We start from the raw sequence: 27,336 nt of genomic DNA on the forward strand, positions 1-27,336 counted from the left end.
TATAATCAACTATTACAATCTTAAGGGGAAAAAACTTTGACAAAAAGGTAACCAAAAACTCACTAGCAAGTGTCTATGTGTCACCCTGTCACTTGTCCTTGGTATCACAGATCCAGGTTATTGCTGGTTGAAACTTATATAGACATTCTCCTTATTAAAGCAAAAAGGGTGGATCATGATGGGAGGTTTCTATGAAATACCAAGAGGTATAGGCAAAGATATATTGGACCTGTAGTTTTATGACATGACTACACTAAGGTGTTAATATGTTAATATATGGCTTCCACAATTGGACAGACATTTCCATGCAGATCTCTTTTAAGAGAGATGCTTTTACTTAAAAAAAATAGGTAATATAATTTTTGTTTAAAATTTGCTATTGTTGGAGTTGTTATTAACCAATTGACATACTATTGTTTTTCTAGCTGCAATGGTAATATGTGTATTTTATGTTTGGAGGATCAGGTAAGAGTAGACAGAAGGCCAAACTGTGCAGATGAAATTGATTACATAATCCTCAACCTGTCACATTGAGATAAAAATCTTAAAAACAGATGACTGAAAAAAAACAAAAAACATAAACCATGGGTATATGTTTTGATAAAGGAATGTATTACACATTGTATTTCCTACCAAAGTGTGTCTGTACAAATTGAACAACGATTTTATCAAACTCTTTGCCTTGCATTTTTATCACTCACTTGCTCACTGTTGATATCTTTATTGCACTTTATATCAAGTTCTTCTGAGTCTCATTCAACATTTCAAAGGTTACATAACATCTCAGGCTATGTTTGGTTAAAAGTATTACTTGTGATACCTATGAGAAGACGAAATGTCCTGAAGAAAATCATTAAAATCCAACAATAATGATTGTAATAAATGATTACCACAGATAACAGAGGCAATTTTTAAATAGGGTTATATAGTGTATATGCAAAAGGTGAATATTGTTTACCTTATTTACATGTGCCTACCCAGAATCCCTTCTGGCTTATCTGGTGTCTGTAGATGAGTGTTTAATAATGCGTCTACTACCCCCTTAATTTTAAGTGGAAGGGTTTTCCATCACCTTTACCCACCATAACTCATGTAATGGTATTTCCAGTTCACACCAAAAGTGTTCAATGGGGTTGAGACCAGGCCACTGAAGTTTCTCCATATCAGATTTGTGAAATCATGTCTTTATGGATCTTGATTTGTGCAGAGGGGCACAGTCATGCAGGAACAGGTGAAGGCCTTCCCCAAACTCCACCAGACTTTACAGTTGATACTGTACCAGAACTGGTAGGTAACTTTCTCCCGGCACCTGCCAAACCCAGATTCGGGCATCAGAATTCCAGTGTGTGACTCATCCCTTTAGAGAACACACAGCCCATGAAGGTCACAGGTTGGCCGGGCTAGCCAGGTATGTGGGCATGACTATCCACAAACATACTGCATTTGCATGGGGATGGGAAGGAAATAGGGCAGGAGTGAGCATGCCTAAACACCACTCCCATGACACAGAGATTTACCACTCCACCCAGAGAACCCTGAGTCTCCAGGTGAAACTCACAGAGTTCCCAGGTATGATCCTGACACAGTAACGCTGAGCCTTTCCTTACCGGCAGAGAACAATGTAGCTTCCACTTTTATTCACTGTAGCATGTAATTTGTGTCACATAACACAAAGTGAAAAGCTCCCTCTACCATCACTAACCATTTTCCAGAAATGGAGTCTGAGTTTCTGCAAATTGTCTTGATCAAAAGAGGAACCCTGTGCACCAAGTGGGCTCCCACATTGCCCTGTACAACAAGCACTGTTTTCTTGCTGTGAATGCAGGCAACATTTAAATTACATAGCAACAGGTAAGTAGCTGAGCATAGCAAAGCATTTGCCATAAGGCCCTAGAGCAAAGGTACCTTTACTTATGGAGGGGACCAAAGGAATACTGTTCCTAACACCACTAACCCTAGCCTCACCCCAGCCCTTCCTTTTCTGCTGTGTATATACATATTGTGTACCATTTCTCTAGTTTTCATGACCTCTAAATTAAGGAGATCAGATCTTTCGTTTAACTAGGGAAAATCTTAAAGATGCATCCTGCATGAGAGCAATGATTTGAATGCAACCCTTTAGTATATAGTTTACATAGGCATCCAGTTTTTACCCAATTTTGGATTAATATATAGCTATCCAATACAACTGTGGTCTGACGAGAGGGCAAAATAGCCAACTGCAAAAGACGACAGGAAGAAATATGTTGACCAGAGTTACATGTACAAATGTGTCAAACTTGCCTGTTCTTTTTGTAATCCTTGATTTCTTTTTATAGCTAAGCAGCTTAAGCTGAAAGCTGAACATCTTATTGCATTGACAGTTCATAATGGTGATTGATTACAAGTACATTGTGGATGCACACAAGCCCATATGATGTCTGGCTTGGCTTGTAGGGTGAAATATCTATGTAACCCTTTACTAAATCTCACATTTTTCTTGGATTTGTTTTGACACATCTTGCAAAGACAACCTCGGTCACTCCAGCTAGTGAAACTTTGCACAGTGGCTTATGGCAGTCATGGTCTCATAATATGTAAAAATGACAATTCCGTTTTCTTAGATTATGTAAAATAATCATAGCAGCCTTAATCGGTTGTATTCCTATGTGCAATTACATTGGTACATGTGCCTTTTCCTACTTCCTATCTATCTATCTATCTATCTATCTAATGCTAAGGGGTGCTACATATTAATACAATGTGCCCATACTCTGTTATGTGATACATAAATGTGTATTCTTTGTTTCATTGTCTTTCTTCTAATCCTACCTATGTGTATTTTTGAAAACCCAGTAAAAGTTGAAGTAAGAAAATAGTTCATTCTAATCGCCAAAGCACTGACGGGACATTGCATTGCTACATCTAGCAGCCTCCTAGTAGAGCAATGTGTGGCCCAGTTCCATTTGGTACCCACAGTACAGTTCTATTGAGGCATAACATGGATCTGAGTAGTTTCATATCTCACATGCTACCGGGTTTTGAAAATGCCACTCAGCATTGCATCCATCCAGTAATTTCTGGCACTGCCTGCTGCCAGCACTGTGATAACCCACCCTAACCTTAGTGTTTAAGCTTACCGCGTGGACGCTCACTCTTTTAGGATGCCAGAGAGCTGCTTGTTGCACCCCTTTCACACTCAAGATGCCTTCTTTGTGCAGAAGTTACCTGTTATTAGAATCCAGAGGAGTGAATACATGCACCATAGTAATTCAAAGTCTGTGTATATGCAAATGATTCTTATTCAATGCATGTGTCTGATTTCTATTCCATAAGTGTGTGTGTCTGTGTATATATTGTGTATGATTGCTATTCAAGGCGGATGTTAAACTTAATGCATAATTAATTGCTGAGGTAAAGAGAAAGACAAAGCACTTTTTAATATTAATCTGCCCTTTAAATTTTGAATGGCCCTTTTCCATATTCTTGCCACTTACAGTCAGACTGTAGCCATCATCACTTTCTTTTGTAACATGATGTCCCCTGGCCTCCTCTGCCAACTTTTTTAGGCGACAGCTACACATACTGAGGTCAGGTTTACACAAAGGTAAACAGGATGGTCCACAAGACTGATCTTTCTCCTAGGCACTGGATGAGGGCTTTACATCTTCACATGAAATATGGGTTGTAAAAAGTTGGAAAGAAGTGGAGGGCGCAAAAGGCAGAATGGATGAGAGAGGTAACTATTACTAATTACATGACTTCTTCCCTTGCCTCATTTGGCTGCGCATATAAAACAGGGACTTAGAAGGGGCAAATGATACTCATTCACCCTGAGATTAGAGACAGAAAAGGGAAATGATAATGTGAATAGATCTATGAGAGATATGGGGGAAGGTAATAAAGGGGGATTTCGTTTCCCAGAGAATAAAACAACAACATTTAGGTGGACTATTTATTTTATATAAATAGTAGTAGCAGTAACAAGAAGGAAGGCAAATTGTGTACCAGAAAACAATAACAGGCTTTAACACTGTTCTTGGAATGTTGGGAAGAGAGCATAGGTGTCTAGATGTCCATTCCAAAACTTGAGAATCACAGGACCCCTTCTAGACTCCAAGACTACTCCGGGGAACGCTAAGGTGGTTGCCACTGGTGCTCAACATCCAGACATCCTGGAAACCAGGGCATCCAGTATGACCTTGCTGCAGTGGGGCGATGTCAGGGTCCACTCTCTGCTGCCTGAACCATGGCTGAATTATACTTCAGGCTAATACTTCTGTTACCACTAGTGACCACCTCCTCCCTCTGGAGTGATCAGAACCTGATTATCAGGTACAGCTGCGCCTCATGAACTGTGTGAAGCCCTGCCTTTAAAAGACCTGCCTTGCCCGTCAGTCAGGGCCTTGGCATTGAAGTTGTAGGACTGCTTTGCTCTGTGCCTGTGCCTGTGCCTGTGCCTGTGCCTGTGCCTGTGCCTGTGCCTGAGCCCGCTTGTGTCCGTTGCTGCCTGAGCCTGTGTCCGTTGCTGCTTGAGCCTGTGTCCGTTGCTGCCTGAGCCTGTGTCCGTTGCTGCCTGAGCCTGTGTCTGTTCCTGCCTGAGCCTGTGTCCGTTCCTGCCTGAGCCTGTGTCCGTTCCTGCCTGAGCCTGTGTCCGTTCCTGCCTGAGCCTGTGCCCGTTCCTGCCTGAGCATGTGCCCGTACCCGTGCCTGAGCCGGTACTTGTGCATGAACCTGTACACGTGCCTGGCCCGGTAGTACTCCATTCCCGTCCTCCCTGCCAGTGGGCCTCCATTCCCGTCCTCCCTGCCAGTGGGCCTCCGTTCCCGTCCTCCCTGCCAGTGGGCCTCCGTTCCCGTCCTCCCTGCCAGTGGGCCTCCGTTCCCGTCCTCCCTCCCAGTGGGCCTCCGTTCCCGTCCGCCCTCCCAGTGGGCCTCCGTTCCCGTCCGCCCTCCCAGTGGGCCTCCGTTCCCGTCCGCCCTGCCAGTGGGCCTCTGTTCCCGTCCGCCCTGCCAGTGGGCTTACCTGCCAGTGGGCCTACACCCAAGCCTGTACCAGAACCTGCCAGTGGGCTTTCCTGCCAGTGGGCCTGCACCCGAGCCTGTACCTGTACCTGCACCCGAGCCTGTACCTGTACCTGCACCCGAGCCTGTACCTGTACCTGCACCCGAGCCTGTACCTGTACTTGCACCCGTCTCTCTGCCTCAGCTCCTGTCTCTCTACCTCAGCTCCCGTCTCTCTCTGCCTCAGCTCCCGTCTCTCTCTGCCTCAGCTCCCGTCTCTCTCTGCCTCAGCTCCCGTCTCTCTCTGCCTCAGCTCCCGTCTCTCTGCCTCAGCTCCCGTCTCTCTGCCTCAGCTCCCGTCTCTCTGCCTTTCCAGTTCTGCTACTCTGTACCTATCTCTCTGTCACCATGCATAAAGGGGTACAGACAGAATTCCCTGTATCCCCTGCACATGGACTCCTACCCGACCTGCTCACCCGGGTCCTGACAGGCGACTGCAGTGTGACAGCTAGTTGTATTAGTGTCTGTGTGTCAGCATGTGGTATTAGTGGGTGTGTATGTTTGTGTATGGTATTAGCATGAGTGTGTGTTGGTGTTCGCATCAAAATATGGTTTTAGGGTTTAGCCTTGGGGTTAGTGGTGAGAAGGAGATAGTGTTCATATATGTATGTGTAAGTATATGGTGTTAGAGTGAATGGGTGTTAAAGTGAGTGTGTGTATTAGGATGACTGTGTGCTTTCATTACAGAGGGAGTGTGCTGAAGAAATGATCCACCAAGGCGTCAACAGCCCTAGGCTCACCACAAAGACTTCTTTATAGAGACAACAAGGATAACATTCATACCTCTTCTCCAATATTATTTTATAAGAATGAGTGCTATAAATGCAGGAAAGAACTAATCTCTTGTTATTAGGGGACAGGGGTTAGTTCTTTGAGCAAATATTATTTAACTACTATTATTTTAGTCTCCACAGTGGCACCACTTACAAAACCCAATTCATCAACCTACCACAAACCAGTAAATGGACTATCTGGTGATAAACTGATGATAAACAGGTATACCTGACCTTATTGTTGATAAAAGGCGATAAAAGCATAGAATACGTTTTAGAGTACTTTAAAACATGCAGTGAAATGTAATGCAATATTATGTATTTCTGGTTAGAACTGATTTACTGTCTTCTATTTCATCTGTCCCCTAAAACCATCTTAAAGCTTAGCATCAAACCACCAAGAAGAGCTAAAGTGAAATGACAGCAGAGTGGTAAAAATAATGACAACGACAGAGATAAAACATCCCTTGTGGTCCTATGGCTGGATAAATGCCAAGAAAAAAACGGTGTGAATTAATATGGGCAGATCTGTTTAGAGATACAAGGAGGGAGCTGCGGGTAAAGAGCTCCATGTTAAATAATATGTAGACTCTGATAGCTGGTGACAATGAGAATAAAAATGAAATGCAGAAATATTCAGCCGGAGCATTACACATCCAGACTGTGCAAAATACACAGGGATGTCTGTGTGTAAAGACAGGAAATTACAAGACTTATTAAGCCATGTAAGTAGGGCAGGAGGAAACCTACAACTTTGCACCAAAATTGTTCTTTACAAATAAACCCCAACACACGAATATCGTGCAGCACAGTGAAAGTTAATGAGATGCTGCTTCATTTGTAAAAATGCACTTACCAGGTACTGAAATCAATTAGGACAGAGTCACTTCTATGCCCAGGTAGCCCAGAGCTGGCAGAGTCAGTGGTGGTTCACAGTTGGACACAGACTTAGTCGGTGGAACAACTGCAAATGTGGGCGTGACCACACACCTCTCCCCTCTTCTTAGAAAGAAGAAGCTGAACCGGAGACTTGGGGAAGTAGGATTTAATTCAAAGACTCCGGGTCAAACCCAGAGTGTTCCCAGGTATGGATGTGATATCCAATGATACTTGACATCAATTTGGCTCTGGCTAATAAATCACATCATTAGACAAGACATACCATACAGTTGTCTCAAAACAAGCCATCTCTGGAAGGCCCAATACTAACAACCAATGAAAAAACATCCATGAGACCAGTTTTCAAAAGTGTTTTCCATTTTTCAAACTGGCCATGTAACTGATACATTTGCTTTGATCATGTGTGGACAGGCACTGCTATATAAATGTCCACTTATGATTATGAATTGGTACATACATACAAATACAGCCGTTCGATGGACTATAATTCATAAACACACACACACCAAGGTCACAGGCCCCAAACTCCAGGCAGCCAGTTAATAAAACAACAATTTCTGGAAAACAATTGTAGCAGAACGACAGCTCAATAATAGTGACATATGAGCAGAAGTGGGGTGGGGGGGAAGTGGTCTGTGCAGGAATGAGCTTCACAGATTTGTCTCGCTCCCCTTCCCTTGTCTCACGTGGGTCCCTTTAGGTTCTCTCTATTTTACTGTTGGTCTGGCCTGCCTCCCATTCAGCCAACTTACAGTACAAAAAAACAGTGACAGCCGTTTGTCACTTTCCATATGTACAGTACGTCAGGCTGTGTCTCTGCATATGCGTTGCCTTTCTGTCTCTGTCAGTTCATCTATCCCAAATCCCTTTCTCCTCTTACTCTGACAATTGCAGTTGGTCCATTCCTATGTTGTGGAGAATTTGCACTGGTTAACCATTTACATTTCAAAATGGTGTGCAATGTCTTGTCCATCATCTAATCAGAAAATGCTCCCTATTCTATATGGCTTTTAAAACACAGAGAAGCTTAACAAAAAGCAGCTAACACTTACATTTCTCCCCACACGTGATAATTAAAATTCTTGAATAAAAACATACATTATTCCTCCAAAAAGTTTAATTTCAAGTATTATAATTGTCTTTTATTTAATTAATTGATACAATTAAACACAATGAATATTTAAAGTCAGGGTGTTGTGGTTTTCATAACATATTTTTTTTTTAATAAAATTCTTTAAAGTACCCATAGTAAATGTGACAATTTTATTTTGTGTTTATTTTCCATATGTTAAGTGTATTTATTTTATTCTACTTATAAATGGTAATATTTTTGAACAGGCCTCCTTTATTCTTATGTATTTTGCATATTTTAATTCTTCATCCCTACCTCTTCCACAGAATGCAAAAGGAGATGAATCAGCTATTTGCATATAGTCTTCAAAGACTGCCAGTAAGGGTCCCTTCATCACAATATGATACATGCTATATACTCTGTGTGATAGGAGTTTATTATTTAGCATAATATATTGAGGTGCTATTCTCCTACTTCTTGAATATTGTCAGATTAATGGTTGCTCATACTCTATTTTCTATTTTTCACTTTATATTCTAATGCCATATACGCCTATGGACGTCATATGTTTTAAAATGAGATTGACTCTGTAATATTTGCTATTTGTTCATGAAGCATTTATCATTTGAAATGATGTATTTTTTTTCTCCTAAATGTAGTGATAGGACATAGTATGATACATCACCCATTTACTGTAAATATTTTGTCATATCAGTACATTTAGTAATGATGTCCATATCCATCCTTTATCCTTGTTAAATTCACAAAATAGATTAATGTTTTATTCTTGACTGCTTTTTATAACCTTTTGGGATTAAAATCAAGTTAGAATTTCCTGGGAGGTAGGTGGGTTATTCCCGCAGATGGAGGGTTAATAGCAATGATCAACATACCCTGAGCGTCCTTAACGAAGGAGAAGTCTCTGATTAATAATGAATTAGTACAAATTGGCTGGAGCTGGCTGTATGCTCGATGCTAATCTGTGTAAATAGGGGAGACAGCGCTTGCTAACTGTGTACGGCTGGTCGGTACCAACTATACCCCTGAGGCCAAACTGAGAGGGAGGGGGCATTATTTATATAGTGACAATGTCCTTATTAAATTTGTATTGCTTATGAATGGCTAGTCCTCCCTCCTTTCACAAGAAGCCCAATTTAGAACAACAGAATAATATGGGGAATAAAAAATCCATCAGTAAATCTTAGGGTTTCTTGTCTTGGCTTCAACGTTGGCTTTGGCATAGTTGCATTCTGCCATGCTGCTCCGAGACTCACTGACACATTCTTTCAGGGAAGCCTTTGAAAAAAGGCTTAAAATTCATCTTTTCTCCAAAGCGGTCGACTAATTCACTTTTATTGTTCCATATTAATGTCCAATTATGTAACTACATTAAGTTAATATATGTTTTACCCTGCGAAGCGCTTTGAGTCCCACTGGGTGAAAAGCGCTATATAAATGCCTGTTGTTGTTGTAGATGTATCCATTATACAGTGTGAGAACAGCCTACTTCTGCTCACAGCATAATCTTAAATACTGCTCATAGGTGTCAGCCAGGCAACAATGAATATAACCAATGATACATTTACTGAAGATATAAATAAATACATTAGTGTTATTGTTTATAAATAAAAGTATCATTTCAAACATAATTTTGACATATTTGTCAACATGAACAACATGTTCAGTTGAATTTGAAAAAAACAGAGATGCATAGGTTTTCTTTTTCAGGTTTTTGGAAGTAACGGGGCCGATGTCTCATTTGGGACTGTCTGGCAGCCCAGCAGCTGAAAATACTTTTTGGAAGGAAGACAACCCAGGGTATTTCAATAGAAACATTTAGACACTTATCATGAAACCATTTGGTCACCAATCCCTGGCAAAGGGAACTGTAATGTTATTTTTCATTGTTTTTCCACCAAACTTTTTTTTGGACTGTTTGCACAGATTACATGCAACTGAGAAATCCACCAAAAAGGTATTCAGCTGCATCTCCAGGTTACAGAAATAACTACAGAAGGTCCCACTACATGACACGCTCACCTGCTGCACAATAACACACAGAATAGGGCAAGTTAGTCATACAGGAAATAAAGGGTTAAATGATAATACATTATAACAAAGTTTACATAAAAAGATGGATTGTCACAAGTATGCCAGCCTTTTGCTTTTCTTGTGCACCCGCTTTTGTGGGCCACAACTTCTGTCACTCGTGTCATCAGATGGGCTGAGGGTTTTAATCTACAAAAGCAGGTGCATCTTTTGTGCTTACATTTTTTTATATTATTTGCAGATGGGGTTCTGGTTGTGCAGGGATCAGTTTTTTTGTGTACCAGCCAGCTGATCTAACTATAGATCAGCTTGCAACCTGTTGGCACACTTTTTTCACTTTTAGTTTTTATTTTCTGAGGCTCCTGATTCGGACCACCCACTTTACATTTCACTTTACGTGAATCACATGCATTCAATAAAGAACGTGATGCATCCATTCATAAAGTAACTCCCAGCAATGGGAGGGTTAATGGTGGTTTCTGAGGACAGTCACCTGCACCAGGAACCTCCATTCACTGCAATCCAGCCTACTGCTGGATAACTTTTCTTTTACTTTCTTTCTTTTTTTTTTCACTTTACCGAGGCTGCGGATTGGTGGGGTGCACTCACTTTACAGGAACGCAGATGCGTCCGTTCATTCAGAAATCGATGAGTCCATTCATAATGGAAGTGGTGTGTGATTGGCGCAAGACTTCCGGTGTGGGGATCAGGAATAGCAGTTTCCGAGGACGGCCTCTGTGTCCAAAGAGGCAGTTCAGTATTAAGGGCAATGACATCCTGGTGACATCGCACACATTAAATCACTTGGTTAATCTAGAAGTAAAAGAATAGGACTAAAAGAGCAAAAAAGTAATATTTATATATTTATATATATATATATACACTCACTGGCCACTTTATTAGGTACACCTTGCTAGTACCGGGTTGGACCCCCTTTTGCCTTCAGAACTGCCTTCATTCTTCGTGGCATACTTTCTATAAGGTGCTGGAAACATTCATCAGAGATATTGGTCCATATGGACATGATGGCATCACGCAGTTGCTGCAGATTTGTCTGCTGCACATCCATGCTGCCAATCTCCCGTTCCACCACGTGCGAAAGGTGTTTTATTGGATTGAGATCTGGTCACCGTGGACGCCATTGAAGTAGAGTGAACTCATTGTCATGTTCAAGAAACCAGTTTGAGATGAGCTTTGTGACATGGTGCATTATCCTGCTGGAAGTAGCCATCAGATGACCCTGTGGTCATAAAGGGATGGACATGGTCAGCAACAATACTCAGGTAGGCTGTCCTGTTTAAACGATGCTCAATTGGTACTAAGGGGCTTAAAGTGTGCCAAGAAATTGTCCCCCACACCATTACACCACCACCAGCCTGAACCGTTGATACAAGGCAGGATGGACCCATGCTTTCATGTTGTTTACTTCAAATTCTGACCCTGCCATCTAAATATTGCAGCTAGAATCGAGACTCAACAGACCAGGTAATGTTCTTCCAGTCTTCCATTGTCCAATCTTGGTGAGTCTGTGGAAATTGTAGCCTCAGTTTCTTGTTCTTAGCTGGCAGGAGTGGCACCCGGTATGGTATTCTGCTGCTGTAGCCCATCTGCTTCAAGGTTCAACGTGTTGTGCGTTCAGAGATGGTATTCTGCATACCTTGGTTGTTTGAGTTTTTGTTGCCTTTCTGTCATCTCGAACCAGTCTGCCCATTCTCCTCTGACCTCTGACATCAACAAGTCATTTCCGTCCACACAACTGCCGCTCACTGGATATTTTCTCTAATTCGGACCATTCTCTGTAAACCCTAGAGATGGTTTTGCCTGAAAATCCCATTGAGTCAGCAGTTTATGAAATAGTCAGACCAGCCCGTCTGGCACCAATGACCATGCCACGTTCAAAGTCACTTAAATCCCCTTTCTTCCCCAAGAAGGTTTGAACTTCAGCAAGTTGTCTTGACACTGTCTACATGACTAAATGCATTGAGTTGCTGCCATGTGATTGGCTGATTAGTTATTTGTGTTAACAAGCAATTGAACAGGAGTACCTAATAAAGTGGCCCGTGAGTGTATATTGTGGGCTGCAAAACAGCACATGATGCTGTATGCACATAAGTGATATCAGCATCCAGAAAAAGCCCCAAAAAGAGCAAAGGCAAACCACACTAATCCATCCCTCAAAGATAGATAGACAGAAAATAGCAAAAATAAGATACATAGGTAGTTTCCATCACCTGAGGCAGGATGAGAAAATTATTCGCTTCATGAGGGGGATACTGGGTGCCTTAACTTGCACATGTGTAGGAATGATAAGCAGCTGACATAAATAGGAGAACATAATATTAATTTCTTAGAGAAGCTCAACTTGTTAAACACCTGTGTGCGAATCAGGTGGCAGAGGTATGAAACAGATCTCTAAAATAAATAAAACAAAAGAGGTGTGCTTATTAAACCAGGTGCTTTCAGGAGAATTGAACACTTAAATTCTCTTCGCTATGCATTATTCAGGTCCCACTCATCTCAAGCCCACTCAGCTTTCTGCATGAGAAGCTTACTGACGGTGGTAACCATGGCTGTCTGTAATCTTCCTAGATGTAGTAATAAATCAATGTTGTGTATTTCATCTGCATACGTCCTGTACCATCTTACTTAGGCCATGCACATAATGAGGTCGATTCTATCACCTGTCCAAAAATTAATTGGTGTTATGCTAAAATCAATAGAAAACAACTTATCCTAAGTGATTAAATTGAGCACAAAGAGTATTAGCGCAGCTTAAATGGATTCATTTTATGTATCCATATATATATATATGTACATTCCAAACCATAAAAAACTAAATCTAGAATCCACTACACATTTTTAATTTAACATATGATAGAATGATGATGATGTAAACACCTGAGATGTGACAACATAGATTTTTTCCCATATTACATAGTGACTGCCCTAGGGATAGCTTTTGATGTACCAACATTTGACATATAAAAAATCCTGCATTAAAATTGTGTATTCTTAAAAAGTTCTGAGGACATCAGTATTTGCAATAAAGGAATTTATTAATAAATATTTCATTAACTAGGAAACGCAGAATAAATATAAATAAATGGTCATTGCTTAAATTGCATTAAGTGCAAACACATCGCCAAAAGGTACTGGGTGAAAGGCACAGTAGACATTTTTTCTTCTGCATGTAACCTCTTTAGTGCTGGAGTGTAAAAATTATGTGCAAGTTTTTCCCAAGAGGTTGTAGAAAAACAGTTGTTATGTTAGTGACAAACAAGCTTTACATTTTTTATTTGTGGCATTTTTTCCAGGTGCACTCCTTGGCATGTGCAGTAGATCTGTAAGATGTATTTATATTATTATTTAACATTTTTATTTACAAACACATTTATTATTAATGTGCATAAGCAACATGATTCGTAGCTGGGTCTGGGTGGGTGAACAACCTGGTTCTTTTATCCTTGTTGTTTTCCTAGGTCTAACACAGGGCAGCTCCATCAGGTGAAAGGCTGGCACCATCTGGCCTTGGGGGGGTAGGTAAGCCCCAGTGGTCCCCCAGCCCCCTGTCCCCCCTGGTTAACTAATATAAGCACTAGAACACACACTCACCATAACAGACATTGACTAAAACATCCTCACTCTATCATCACAACTAACTCCCATCACACTTCCCACCTCCGACCTGACATCCTCCCCTTACATGCAGCCCTTCTTTGCAGCTCTCATAGTACTGCATGGTCACTTATTGTTGCAGGTCCAATTTAGACCAGCCCTATTTGAAGAATTTTGGACTGACCTGCAGAACTGCCCCCAGGCCTGCCCTCAACCATACTAACATACTTATACACACATACAGTAACATACTAACCCACTAACACAGTTAACACGCATACACACACTATGTATAGATAGCATAACTATTACAACTACAATGTAATTCTGTGGCATATGTGCATTCTTTGCATCCTCATTAAGTGTACATTAAGTTATCCCCTTACTGATTTAACTTCACCAACTATGGGAGGTTATTTGCCTACCAAACCTTGTGGGACGTGATTATAGGCAAAAATTGGCCAGTCTGTATCTCTGCTATTTGAGGGCTCTTCCCAATTCCCAGTGGAGCCCTGCCTATGCATACAAGGTAAAGGATAATGTTGGCCTCACAAGAGTAAGATCCACTTAACCCTCAGTCAAGAATTTGCCATTTTGCCCTGTAAATGTTTGCACTTCAAGATCCTGTGACAGCATATGTTTTTCAATTTTGAAGAAAATAAATATTGTGAATGTAAATAGTCTTAAGTGAATGCTTACTGTCCTCTACTGGCTCAGTGCGGAACACCAGCCATGTTAAATCTCAAAAATCCTCCACCAGGGGCGGATATAGATCAGGTGAGGCCACTGGGGCAACTCATTTACAACACCCCATCCAATATAATTATATACCAGCTAACCGACTGTCCATAGATAACCCAGTACCCATCAGATAAGGTGGATTAAAAATTTTCAGATATCTCATGGAAGCTTCTTGTGTTGCTACATTGACGCACAAAGACATAATGCACACGAATACATACATATGCTTAATACACACCCATATGCATACGGAGATATCCTCACACATCTGCATATACACTGACCGCCATAAACACAAGATCACAACAAAAGGAGCTTCTTTCATATGACATGAAGTAGGAAGTTGATTCTGTTTGTATCTCTGCAAATGTCCCTTCTGCGGTGGGTCTCCATCTGGGTACTCACATCTTAATCTGCCCCTGATCCCTGCCTACCCCCACCACCAAATTTTCCACTGCATGCTATTAAAAATTCAAAGAAAGAAAAGCTAAAATTATTTTGTAGAGACTTAGGCCTTCCAAAAATTGTAAAGTCTTCCTCTGAATTTTATTTTTTATTAGATGTGAATTCTGTTATCACCATTGGATGCTACAGCCAGCCATCACAACAATATTTGCGTAGAACTTGAGAGCGTACATTCTCCCAGTGTTAATAGCTTCATATTTAACAATGCTGGACTTAATGTTTCTTGAAAGTGTTTTCCTGTTAATGTAATATTTTGCTGAAAAGCAGTTTAATTTTGAATCTAACACAGTAGATACACATTTAATAACTAATCAAATGAATCTTTGGCGCCACCTGCTGGTTAATAAACAAGTATGCGCTTCTGTAATGGAAATGATAGGTACAGTTTTTAAAGAGACAGTCATAACTAAAATAATTATTCCTATAAACATTTCAATGCTGAAACATTTGTCCTCTCCTACTCATTGTCATTGAGGCACCTCAAAGGTTGAAAAGATCGCAAATTGACCTTGGCCTTCGTTAAATGGCATAAAATCTCTCATCATGGTGAATATTAAATTGGGTGTTGAGTGTTAATTTTGAAGGATAGAAGGAGAATCAATGGTTAAATTACATTTGACTTTAAATTTCACATGGCCATGTCAACATGCTCTATGCTGACAAGCCATTCATTGGTCAATGTACCCTGAATGTTCAAGGCCAAAACATCTGCTCATTACATTTAAATGCAGAGTGAACTGAAAGTTTATATACCAGACAAAAAAAGACCAAAAGGAGATAGCACACCTCATTAATGGAAATCGTAATTTATTCCAACATAAAACAGGCAATGTTTTGGACTTCAAATGTCTTTATAAATCATTTTACCCTAATAAAAGTCCATGAAGACTGCTTGCCTGCTTTATCCTGGAGTAAATTCCAGGTTCCATTGAAGAGGTGTGCTGCATCCTTTTTTCTGGCGGATATACTACGTAGAGAGGAAGCGGAGTCCTAGGATGTCTCGGAACCCTATTAAAAGTGTTGGCGTATATGCCTGGGTTTGTAAAGGCTATTATATACATTTTATTATAATGAACCGAGAAGAAAATGAAAACAACCATAGCTTATGATACCATGTTTCTCAATGGAGCCCTGGGTGCCCATGTATGCAGTATGTATGTCTATATTACGAATTACTTTTTCTAATCATGCCTAACATTTTTGTTTATAAATAATAGGAAACAGAACTTGCTTAACTCACAGTAACACTTTCGTAAACACAGAAGACATTTGTTCCAGCTTTAATTATATTAAGGGGTATTTTAGTTTGTTACAAGCTTATGTAAATAAGCACTTGTGTGCTATGTGATCATCCCAAACAGGATAAACATTACTATCACTGACATTATGAGCTCTGGAATGTATGAAGCACATTACCAATAATCATGTACTGCCAGCACCTGTATTTGAAAACATAAAAGGGACATCCAACAAAGCATGGAATCTCTCTTGTGCCTCCAAGGCACACACCCTGGAACAGGAAGAACTCTTTGTTCACACTTGTAGAACAAACTACTAGCTGGAAAGACAATCAGTCTACCTGTGTGTGAACACCTGAGGCTGTTGGGTCCTGGACAGTTTTTCATTGTGGTATAGACAACCCTGTCAGTAATTGATTTAATAAAAGAAATTTCCAGATCACCTTGCTCAGTTATGTGCAGCATGGTACTGGTGTGTGGTGTCATGATATGGATAGGCATAGTTTTTATGGTATGATAGTGGTCTCCTTTACCTGCTACTTTGAATGGAACAAGTTATCAGCTTTTGCATGATCCTGCTGAAATTTAAAAATGCTTAATGCAAAGAAGGGGAACGTCATTTACTGTAATGGTGCCCAGGGGTCCAGTCTATGACGTGTGCCATCATGGCATCTCTCCACCACTGTCATGGTGGCTGCGAACGGAAGTGTAATTGTTGAGAAGAGCATGTCTCCATCTCAGGATCAGCGGATCTTGCTGCAGATTCTATAGGTCCCCAGGGATCAACCACTCCTGCGTTGCTTGGACAACAGGGGCATTCCTTGCTCCTGTGGGCTTTTAAGCCCAACCTGTTCCTTGCTTCTCTGCTGAGTTATTCTGCTGCCATGCACACCGAGAAGAAGCACTATAATCCTCATTCCCTGCTCCTGTTACTTTCCCTATATCATTGGATTCCCTGGCTTTTGACCCTTGGCTTCCTGTTTGGACCCTGCATCTCCGCCGCCTGCCTTACCACGGATTGTACTGGCCATGATATCTCCTATGCCCTTGTCTGTTACCATGTTCTAGACTAATTTATTTATCTGGCTCTCTGCCACTGGGTTCCACTCCTGCTATAGGGACGCTCCCATTCTCTTGACATTTAGTTATGTCTACTTCAGAGGTATAGCTTACGGTATCTGTCTACCTTAGGACTTCTCTAGGTTCAGCCCACACAAAGAAAAGTTTATTGCTTAACTCTTTATTTACAGCTCCATAGATTATAATACTGTGCATGTGACATGCTATTCATGACTTTTTATCAACAAACAGTCTACATTGTTTCATAGGAAAGTCTGGAGGTAAAACAAATATTGCATTCTGCCTCTTGTAACAGAATAGCCCCCCCGGACATATCCAAAGTTGTTCTTAGAGGCTGTCCGTGTCCTTATATAACTAAATCCTCCATCACTTGTACATATAGCTTAGATATATAGTGATAAGGACACTGCTTTGCAGGATGTTTTCTCCCTAAGAAGAGCAGGAAACCATAAGTAAAATCTAAGTGCATTTAATGAATAGGGTTTGTTTTCATAGAAAACAAAACATAAACCAAAACACAATCCTAGATCGCACCTTGGAGCAATAACTTAACAATAGGTTTTGCTTTTTGGTTGTCTTTTGCAACCCACAAAATAATAGCAAAAAGCCCAAAATGTGGGTTTTACCATATAGCACCATTTCATACAATATTGCAACTTCTCAGCCCAGGATTTTTCACTGTTCACAACCAGCATTATAAAGGTCCGAGGCCTTTATTAGTGGCTGCAAGTTAGACTGATGGGTACCGCATGCTGGGTCCGAAATATCTTCAATTATGACAAATTATCAATTATGTCTTAAAATAATACTTTATTGAAAAATTGTCAGCAGAGACTAGTATGTGAGTATGTATCCATGTGTAAAGGGGGAAGGGTTAGCTGTTTGTGACCTTTGGGACAATGAATGTGTGCCAGAAGGCAATCATTGCTGAGAAGAGCAAAGTCTGTGTGCATGCAGAACTGGGTGCGGAAGTGTGGCTCAAGCCACTCGAAGTAGTCATTTCTCTGTCCGCAGTTAGTAAGCATGATGCGTGCGATAACTTGAGATTCTATGGGTTAATTCCTGGTTATTTTGTTAATATCCATCATGGGAAAACGATATCTAGTTGCATATGGACTCTGGGCATTAGGTGGCCCACTGGGACTTCATCACATCTACTTGGGCAGAGATAGCCATGCTTTACTTTGGATGCTGACATTAGGTGGTTTTGGGATGGGATGGGCATGGGATTTCTGGAAGATCCCTGGACTTGTACACCAGTGCAACCGTCAAGAGAAAATTAAAAATGAAGTCAAGGAAGGAGTACCACCAGCTAACCCTGTGCGGTTTATTGGACAGTTAACTACTGGAATTTATTTTGGCCTGGTGGCAGCCATTGGGCTTTCTTCTCTAAGCAGCTTCTATCTGATGGGTTTGCCCCTTGCAGTTGGACTAGGAGTACATCTGGTGGCTTGTGTGGGTGAACAGACCTCTGACTTGAAAAACACGCTGATAGCCGCTTTTCTTACCTCTCCAGTCTTTTATGGCCGTGCCATCTCAATGATCCCAATCAGTATCACTGCGAGCATCACTGCACAGCAAAACAGGCGCTACCGATCACGTCGCCAGAAAGATGAAAACCTTAGTCTCCGTCTATATCGTATTGGTTTGGCTTACCTAGCATTTACTGGTCCATTAGCCTATAGTGCTTTACTTAATACAAGCCGTACCGTAAGCTACATAGCTGAAAGTATCGGCGCCATGTTGAACTGGCTGAGTATCTTCCCCAGTTTCAGTGCGTTAGTGGAGAGGCTCTTGCTCCTGCCATATCGGGCTTGGGGGCTATTCACAGGTGGAGGGGGATTTCAAGATCAGTACTTCAAGGAGTGGGAAAAGATCTATGAGTTTGTGGCAAGCTTCCAAAGTGAGAAAGAGCAACTGGCCTGCAAGGTAATGATTACATCTTTTTCATGTTTTTTTTCAACTTATCTTTTCCTGTAAATGTTATCATGATGGATAGAAAGTTTTCAGTAATTCATTTATTTAAATGGAATATTGTTCAATGGCTTCACTGAGTAATCTCATTAAAAAAAATCTCAAACGACTTAAACTTTTTTAAAGTACTATGTGAACTGCTTGGTTTACATAACTTGCCAAATATATACATTAGTTCTAATGTTAGCAGTGCCTTGGAGTGAATTATATATTTTTCACTGTCATTGTCCATTAGAACAGAGGTTAGTTCAGAACTAAGAAATAATTAGCCATGCAAGTTTAACCCTGCATACAATTGAATTCATTATTAAAGTAATTACTGTTTTTCAAACCAAGGTTGCTAAAACAATTATGCAGACTGAAAAATACAAAGCATGATTGATGGACAGTTTTGGAAAACATTCCATAATACTAAAAGTTGTTCAGGTAACAGGTTCACTTTAAAGTTATTTTGAGGACTAAAATTAGTTTTTAAAAGTATGCAAATATTCTGGATGGGGCAACAAAAGCTTAAATACAAAGTATAAGAAAGTATAAAGAAAAAAGTTAACCGGGCAGACTTGGGTATTTATTTCTACAATTTATAATATTCCTTTTACCTGAATTATGGCTTTGTGATAATTTAAAAGGCATCTTCATCTTATAGCATCAGTCCTCAAAAGGAGAATATCATCTATGATTTAATAATATTAATCATAATTTTATTTAAACAACCTGCTAATATAGTGACTGGGGCACATAACAGATAATTTATGAATCACCTTATTTTATTTGACTTACTGTGTTCTAGGTTTTAGGAGTTGAATCTCAAGCTACACTAGAAGAGATACATCGGCAGTATAGGGATCTGGTGAAAATATGGCATCCGGATCACAACCGCCACCGGCCAGAAGAAGCTGAACAGCATTTCCTTGAGATACAAGCTGCTTATGAAACTCTTAATCACCTAAGGAAAATCAAGAACCAATGAGATAGTATCACTTTAATAGTTTGGATTGTGACTGTGTACAGCAACCACTACTTCTGTACTAAATTCTGTGCAGCTCTCAAAGCAGTTAAAGAAAAACTTTAAATAAACATTTTGTTAATGCTTGACCATACAAGGATGGTTCTATACAATTGTTTAATGTAAAAAATATTACAAGAAAGCAAATCAAAATATGACTCACAAGAGAGATCAACCTAAAAAGAATCTGCAATTCCTTTCTAAGACTAATTAATGATGCTTCCTTAGGCTAGAGAGACTGACACTTCTTCCAACCCATAGTACATGAAAGTGAATTAGTAATAGGCTTCTATTGTAATTTAGTAGGTACACAGTGACCAGTCACAATAAATAAAAGCCAGTAACCAGCTCAAAGGAGTCCAAGTACTTGACTAGAGTTTTCATTTAAAACCATATGAACCATAAATGGGTTCAAGTGAGCCTGTATATGGCCTAAGCATACCATAACATTGATGGAGTATACTGCAAGGAAATAAGCATTAATATGCATGATATGCATTTAATTGAGGAATACAAGCAATCATGTAGCTTCAGTTCTGTGGAGTGAGACAGACTTAAAGATTTCCAATTTGCAAAAGGAAAACAAAAAATATAGTAAGGATCTTTGCTGATTAGAAAATGTCCAGTACAAGATTCCTTGCCTCAGGTGAAGTGGCACAAATTTGGACTTTATAAGAATAGGAAAAGAATGGGAAAGAGAAGGGAATAGAAAAAATAAATGCATATACCAGTACACTGGCATATACCAGCTACTGGGGGTGAAGCCTCAAATCTCAACTTCATAGCCCTAAATGGAGACTCTGTGGCTAACATATGCTTTAGCATCTAAAGCATACTTTAGCCCCAGAGTCTCCATTTGGGGCTAGGACACAGTTGGGAAGATCATAGATTTGCCCCAAATAAAGGAAGTATGAGCTATGTTTATACTGTTTATACTGACCTTTGTCTAGAAGGACTCTGGCTAGTAATGCCGAGCCCTGGGATATGATGTCATATCCTGGCACTGAGCACCAGTGGTGTACATAGAGGGAGTAGTCCGCCTACCGTGCCACTCACCCTTGTCAATTAGCGCAAGGTAATGTGACCCCATGGTTAAACATGAAGCTGCTCGCACACTGAGAGTGAGAGAAAGCGGGAACGGTGGAAAGGAGGGAAAGTGTATAAGTGTTTTTGAACATGCATGCATATATGTATGTATGTATGTGAGCATGGAAGTGTGTTTGTGAGCATGGATGTGTATGTGCAAACATGTGGATGTGTGTAGGATGTGTGTGTGTGAGAGCATTTTTGTGTATGTGAAGGTGTGTGTGAGCATGTATGTGTAAGTGTGTGCATTGATGTGTATGTATAAGTGCGTGTTCGTGAGTATGTGTGCATGTGTGTTGGCGTGAGTGTGTAAGTTTGTGCAAAGGTGAGAGTGTGTGTAAAAATGTGTGCCAGTGCATATGTGAGTTACTGGGGAGGGGGGGGGTTCCAAACATAATAAATAAGAGGAGAGATAGGGAGAAAGGAGAGAGATAATCAGATGGAGGAGAGATGAGGACAAATGAGATAGATAAAGAGAAGAAAAAAAATATTGAGATAAAGAGGAGGAGAGAGATAATGATTGATGAGGAGAAAGGGGAGGGATAATGAGAAGGAGGAGGAATAATGAGAGGAAGAGAAATAATAATAAGTGGGGGAGAAAAGTAGAAGAGATAATGATATAGGGGAGAAAATATGACAAAGGGGGGGAGAAAGAGTGTGTTTGTGTCTTGGAAGTGTTTGTGTTAGAACAAACAAGTGTGTTTAGATATTTTATTAATGTTTTGTGTGCAAATATTTGTGTCTCTGTGTATATATGTGTGTGCGCTTTGACGATTCCCAAAGCAGACTCTGCTGCTTAAAATCTGCTATGGGCTCTAGCTCTGAATCTTTTGGAGACCTAGCAACGCCCCGGGTAAACAATCAGAAAGGAGTTATGTCTGAGGGCAAATACATATAATCCAATCAACTGGAAAGGATAAGAAAATATGTTCTGGGTAAAAAATAGCAGGACAAGAGCTTGAGAGAGATTATCAATTATACTACACATGGTGTTAGATTAGATCGGTCTTTTGATTGGCTATCCATTTATTGATATGTGCTATTTAAACTTTTACTTGTGTGGTTAACTTGATAAAGACCTCATCGTGAGGTCAAAACGTTGTTGTCCTTCTCCTTCAATAAATCTGCTTGATGGAACCCTTGAGCCTTGAGTGCCTGGAGCCTTTTTCTATTTTCATTTAATAATGGGAGTCACGATTTACCATTATCTGTGCCTGGATCACTATACAATGATAGGAGTCATGTTATACCACCATCTGTGTCTAGATCAATGTATAATGATAGGAGCCATGCTGTACTACCCTCAGTGTCTGGATCACTTGATACTAGATAAAATTCACCTGGCTGATATAGATACTGGGCTGCAAATGTATCTACCACATACCAAGAATGTATGGTACTGTGGGTGGCAACTTGTTGGTGATAAAATCTGTACCATAATTATTAGGCGGAGCAATCCTAATTGTGTGGATTGGGCAGAGTGGTTGGAGCTTTGAGGTGCATAGATTTTCAAGTATGCAATCAAAAGCTGTGCTACAAGTGTCCCTGGTTTTATTTTTTTTCAAAGGTGGCAACTATGGTATGTGTATATGTGAATTTGCCAGTGTGTATATATGACTTTCATTGTATATATTTACGTTTGTGAATAAATAAGTGTATTTATATGTCAGTGTATAAATAGTGTAAAAGAAAACAAATTCAGAATAACACATATATGTAAAAAATTCATAACTCTACCATGTGTACTGGAATACATTTGTATATGTGTATACACATGTGTGCATGTCTGTGTATACTGTTGAGTAACATAATGTAAACAAATGAAATTAAGTGTAAAATAAAGTAATGAACAGAATCATAGGCCACCAGGATGCCCAAAAGGCCATTGTCATCTGACTGCCTCCCAGGCCTCTCCTGACCAAAAGTAAATTTCTACATGATATACCACACTTTTTAGGTGACCAGGTGCAGGAATAAGGAGGTGTTGGAAAAGGGTGTTATAAGCCATTGTTATAATGGAAAACAAAATATCCCCCTGGTCACCAGGCAATACTCACTCTTTGTCACATGCTCTCACTCTCTCAAATCACTTATACACTTTAGTTTCTTTTTTTCACATATCTCAACTTTTTTTTCTTTTTATACATTACGTGACCAAGGCTGCTTTAACATTTTTGTGGTGCTCGTGCTTAGCTGTAATTTTATAGAAGACATATATTTTTTTTTTCTTTAGATACCATTATTTTGATCATATTGTCTAATTTACTATCAGAAAATACTAATATATAGTGACTAATAAAAAAACTAATTTAAAAATATTTCACTCATCTACAAAAGCTAAAAAGAAAAAGTAGAATTTTCCTATTTCAAAACCATGTTTTCCAAATCTGATCATCCTGCCCCCATGTCCTATTAGGACATAGCTGAAGCCAGTCAATTCAAGTTATCCCCATCAAACCATATATAACTAGACACCCAAGGATATTTCAAATGGTGGTACTTTAACACTTTCTACATACTAATTATAATACTATCCTATGTCAAAGTTTGCTGTAGTACTTAATTACACACAGAAAATACTACTGCAAATGTTGTCAAAGGCTAGTGATAAAATAAGTGCATTTTCTTGCTTAGAAAATAAGTGACTGCAAAAAAACCCACTTTTTATGTTCAGCAATATCCCCAATTAGTTTAGCGGCCCCCAATTTAAATTATTCCATGTTATTTTTGTTCCTTAAACAGCAAAGTGTATGTATACAGATCCACTTTGGGGTCTATTATGACCCCAGGGATCTCTATGAGCCCTGTAATATCTCTACAGCAGTCAAGAGAATCCTATTCGTACAAACTCGGTTTTTAACAAAAATTGCCTGTTTCATGCATTTGTGCCAATATTCGAATACGAGGGTTATCCTTGACAAAACTGCCAACAAAAACTGCTAAAGTGCTGAAATTTTGTTAGGTTTCTTTGCCACATTACAAGCCGTTTTGCTGCCATTACAAGCTGTTTTGGAGCTCCTTAATGAGGTAAAGTGACGGTCTAGGAGAGTACATATCAATGACTGATAGGTAGAAGAAGCCAAAAAATGAGAAGTGGTCTCATTAATGATTATGGCTGTGATTAATGGGTCCAACAACCTGTGGGAGTTTTTTCTTACTTCTTACTCTGGCAAATCAGCATTTAGAAAGGGAAGGTACAAGCATTAGATATATTAGTGTGCTTGTCAGTAGCAGCAGTTACAAACTAATCAGAGTTGGCATGCAAGACTATGACAGCGATAGTTTAGCAGAGGCTGAGAGTGATGCTCATATACAATACTGCAATTTAATTAGTAATTAGTTTATTTTAGCGCAGAAAGTTTACTGGTGTGGGGTGGATCGGAGAAGTAGTAGTGTACTACTGTAGTGTATGTATTTAATTTATATACTACTTACAGGGTCTGCATCAGACATTTTTTTACCAATTTATTTTAGGGAAAAACACAAAATATTTTATATCATCTTTCTATCTTATATATTATATTGGTGACAAAATCATCCATTCTACTGGCCTTGCGCACTGTGTGACTGTCTTTCAGTTGTTTAAAATCTAAAACCTGTTCCTGTGTAGTTTAGGACAGGTGCCCATTAATGCTACCAGCCAAACCTCTAATTTGTGGACAAATACATTTTTTTTTTAAATCCTTCTTTGACATCATATATTATTTGTCGTTGATAAATATTGGTGACAAAACCAGGCATTATTATATGTACAATATATAATATTGGGGAACTATCATCTGCCAGTGCTTACCCGCCCAGGCCTACTGCCCTACTACTACTGTTGCTACTGCTTCTCATTAACCGGCCTTACTTTGGGGGAACGTTTTTCATTTTTATAATATTGGGAAAATTCAGTCCTGCTCCAAGGGGCTGCATATGACTATCATCTGCCACTGCCTGCCCAGGCCCAGTTACTGTGCGTGATCAATTAAATTAATTTGTGTAATATTCACCAAATTTAGTCCTGCTCCAAGGGACTGCATGTGTGTACCCTGCTGCTGCTCCTCTGTCACCTTCCTTTCTTAATCAATTCTTATTGTCCATAATATGGAGGGGGTTAAGTCTTGCGGCTGGATGTGTCTGTCTGCAAGTGACTGCCCTGTGCCCTTCCTTACTTTGGGAATCAATTCCTTTTTTTGTAATATGGAGAAGGGATTGGTCTTGGTACTAGATATGACTGTCTGCTAAAGCTTGGCCTGTCCTGTGCCCTTTGCCTCAATGCCCTTCAGTTATTTTTCTTGTTTCTAATATGAGGGTGGGGATTCAGTCAGTACCTGCCCTGTGCCCTGCTCTGCAGCTCAATGTCCTTCCTTACTCTGAGGGATAAATATGTTTTTGCTACTTCTGCTGCTGCCATATCACCTTCCTTACTCTGAGGGATCAATTCATTAATCTGGTCCAACATTTGGAGAAATTGAGTCCCATGGCACGCTGCTGGATGTCCATTGGTGCAGTGCTGTTGGCAGCACAGCAATGTAAAACCGAGAGTGGAACTCTTCCTTAACCTGGCGATGGTACTTCTGTGGGAGAAAGGGGAGTCCAGGTGTCAGGGACCTGCCCTTTCGGGAATGCCCCATGAATATTGTTTCTGAATAAAAAATTGTCCACAAATCAAGCTGAATGGCTGGGAAACTAAATTTGTTGCCCTAAAAATGAATACGGCAAAAGGGAAACAACATTTTTTGCTTGCTGTGCGCAGGTCCACTATAGATCCTGAGAGTTCTTATCTGCTGCCACATTCTGTGTTACTAAGGAAGGGGTTGCATATCACTTGGATCCGGGGTCCATTGTGGCCCTTATTTTGGACACGTTTTTGGCACCGAAGCTTTATAAATCTTTGTACCAGTGGAACATAATTAGTACTTTTTGATTGACAGGTTTCCAGTTTTTCAGAAAATGCATAACATACTGTAACATAACATATAAATTAGGGATTACAAAAGAAAATACGCAGCTTCTAACCGCATTAAAATCGATTTATAATTAATTGTGATGACTTTCCTTTTTCTATTAGGCGATGCGTTCCGTTACTTGGTGACACGACTGAATTCATTTTGACACATCATACTGACAGGAAACAGGAGCATGTCTCCACAGCATTGTGTTTTAGACAATCCAACTAAGCCATGGATTGGGTTAGAGCAAACGCTGAGAGGACGCTTCCTCTCATACGACACCGACAGAGCCCAGTCTGCTTCCGCTAGATTATGGTCCTTCAGGGTGTTTTCGGCAATTTCCGTCAGTACTCGTTTCGGTTTTCTTCTCTCCCATCCATAGTGCCCCTAGTCTTCGTTTCAAATCACTTCGTAGAACGCATTTTTTTTTTTTTTTTTTTTGTTCTCTTTTTTGCTCCGCCTTCCTGGCGCGCAATGGAATGTCCAACCCTCATTGGTGGAGCCCGTAGCCTTGCCCTTAATGAGATCTTGCTCCGCCCCACAGTTCGCAGTGTCTAAGACAGTCCTCCTCCTTGGCCGTTCGAGTGGACCCGGCACCGGAGACGCGGGGCAATTTCCTACCGGAGGGCGTTTTTCACATTGCATACGGTATGATCTGGCTTCCCTTGTGCGCAAGCAGGGCTACGTGAAAACTGCCACAGGTTTCGAGTGAGCTCAGGGTATCTGTCTCTCCCTTACCTATTAATCACGGTGTTTCAATGGGCCTGAGCTTGCAGACATCTCTGCTAACGGACGGGGAAGTCAAACTCGGGGAGGCCTGCTAACGGTGTCTTACCGCAGGGCTCAGTGCGAAATGATGGAGGGCAGCGATGCATGGTAGGGCAAGCATGACTGGCAGAGGTGCTGCGAAGGAGGGTGCCTGAGGGAGTGGTGTTTTCCCTCTCCTTTTTGGAATAGCAGAGGATGCTGCAGGGCAGGATGGTGGTGCAGAGCTGTGAGCGCAGTGGCCCTGCGGGTGGCGTAGTAGTGGCGGCTAAGTCTGCTGCAGGACGGGGATGAGGTGCAAGATGGGTGCTTCAAAAGCCTCTTGGTGTGTGTGTGTACGTGTGTGTGTGTGTGTGTACAGGGACACATGGACGTGGCAGAAGATGGTGGGGAGGATAGGGAGCTGGAATTGCTGGTTAGTAAGCGTCAGTCTTCTGATCTGCTGGTCTGAAGTGAAGGTGTCTGAGAAGCAGGGTAGTTTAGATAGTTCTTGAATGCTAAACCTCATGGACAGGATTCAATATGCTTCTGTTATAAATAAAATTTAAAAAGTAAAGAAGGTGAAAATAAGGCCGACTAACTAAGAGGGTAGT

General features: G+C 40.5%; 1 protein-coding gene across 1 annotated transcript; it reads left to right on the plus strand.

Annotated features, from left to right (window-relative positions):
• Nucleotides 1–18,061: 18,061 nt before the first annotated feature.
• LOC149279043 (dnaJ homolog subfamily C member 22-like) lies at nucleotides 18,062–19,919 on the plus strand. Its single transcript, XM_089501510.1, has 2 exons — nucleotides 18,062–18,904; nucleotides 19,740–19,919. The coding sequence occupies exons 1-2, from the start codon at nucleotides 18,062–18,064 to the stop codon at nucleotides 19,917–19,919; spliced, it is 1,023 nt and encodes a 340-aa protein (XP_089357636.1).
• Nucleotides 19,920–27,336: the final 7,417 nt, after the last annotated feature.

This window comes from Sceloporus occidentalis, unplaced genomic scaffold, assembly GCF_023333645.1.
Source record: "Sceloporus occidentalis isolate IW3139 unplaced genomic scaffold, rSceOcc1.0.p SCAF_175, whole genome shotgun sequence".
In the NCBI taxonomy this organism is placed as follows: Eukaryota; Metazoa; Chordata; class Lepidosauria; order Squamata; family Phrynosomatidae; genus Sceloporus; species Sceloporus occidentalis.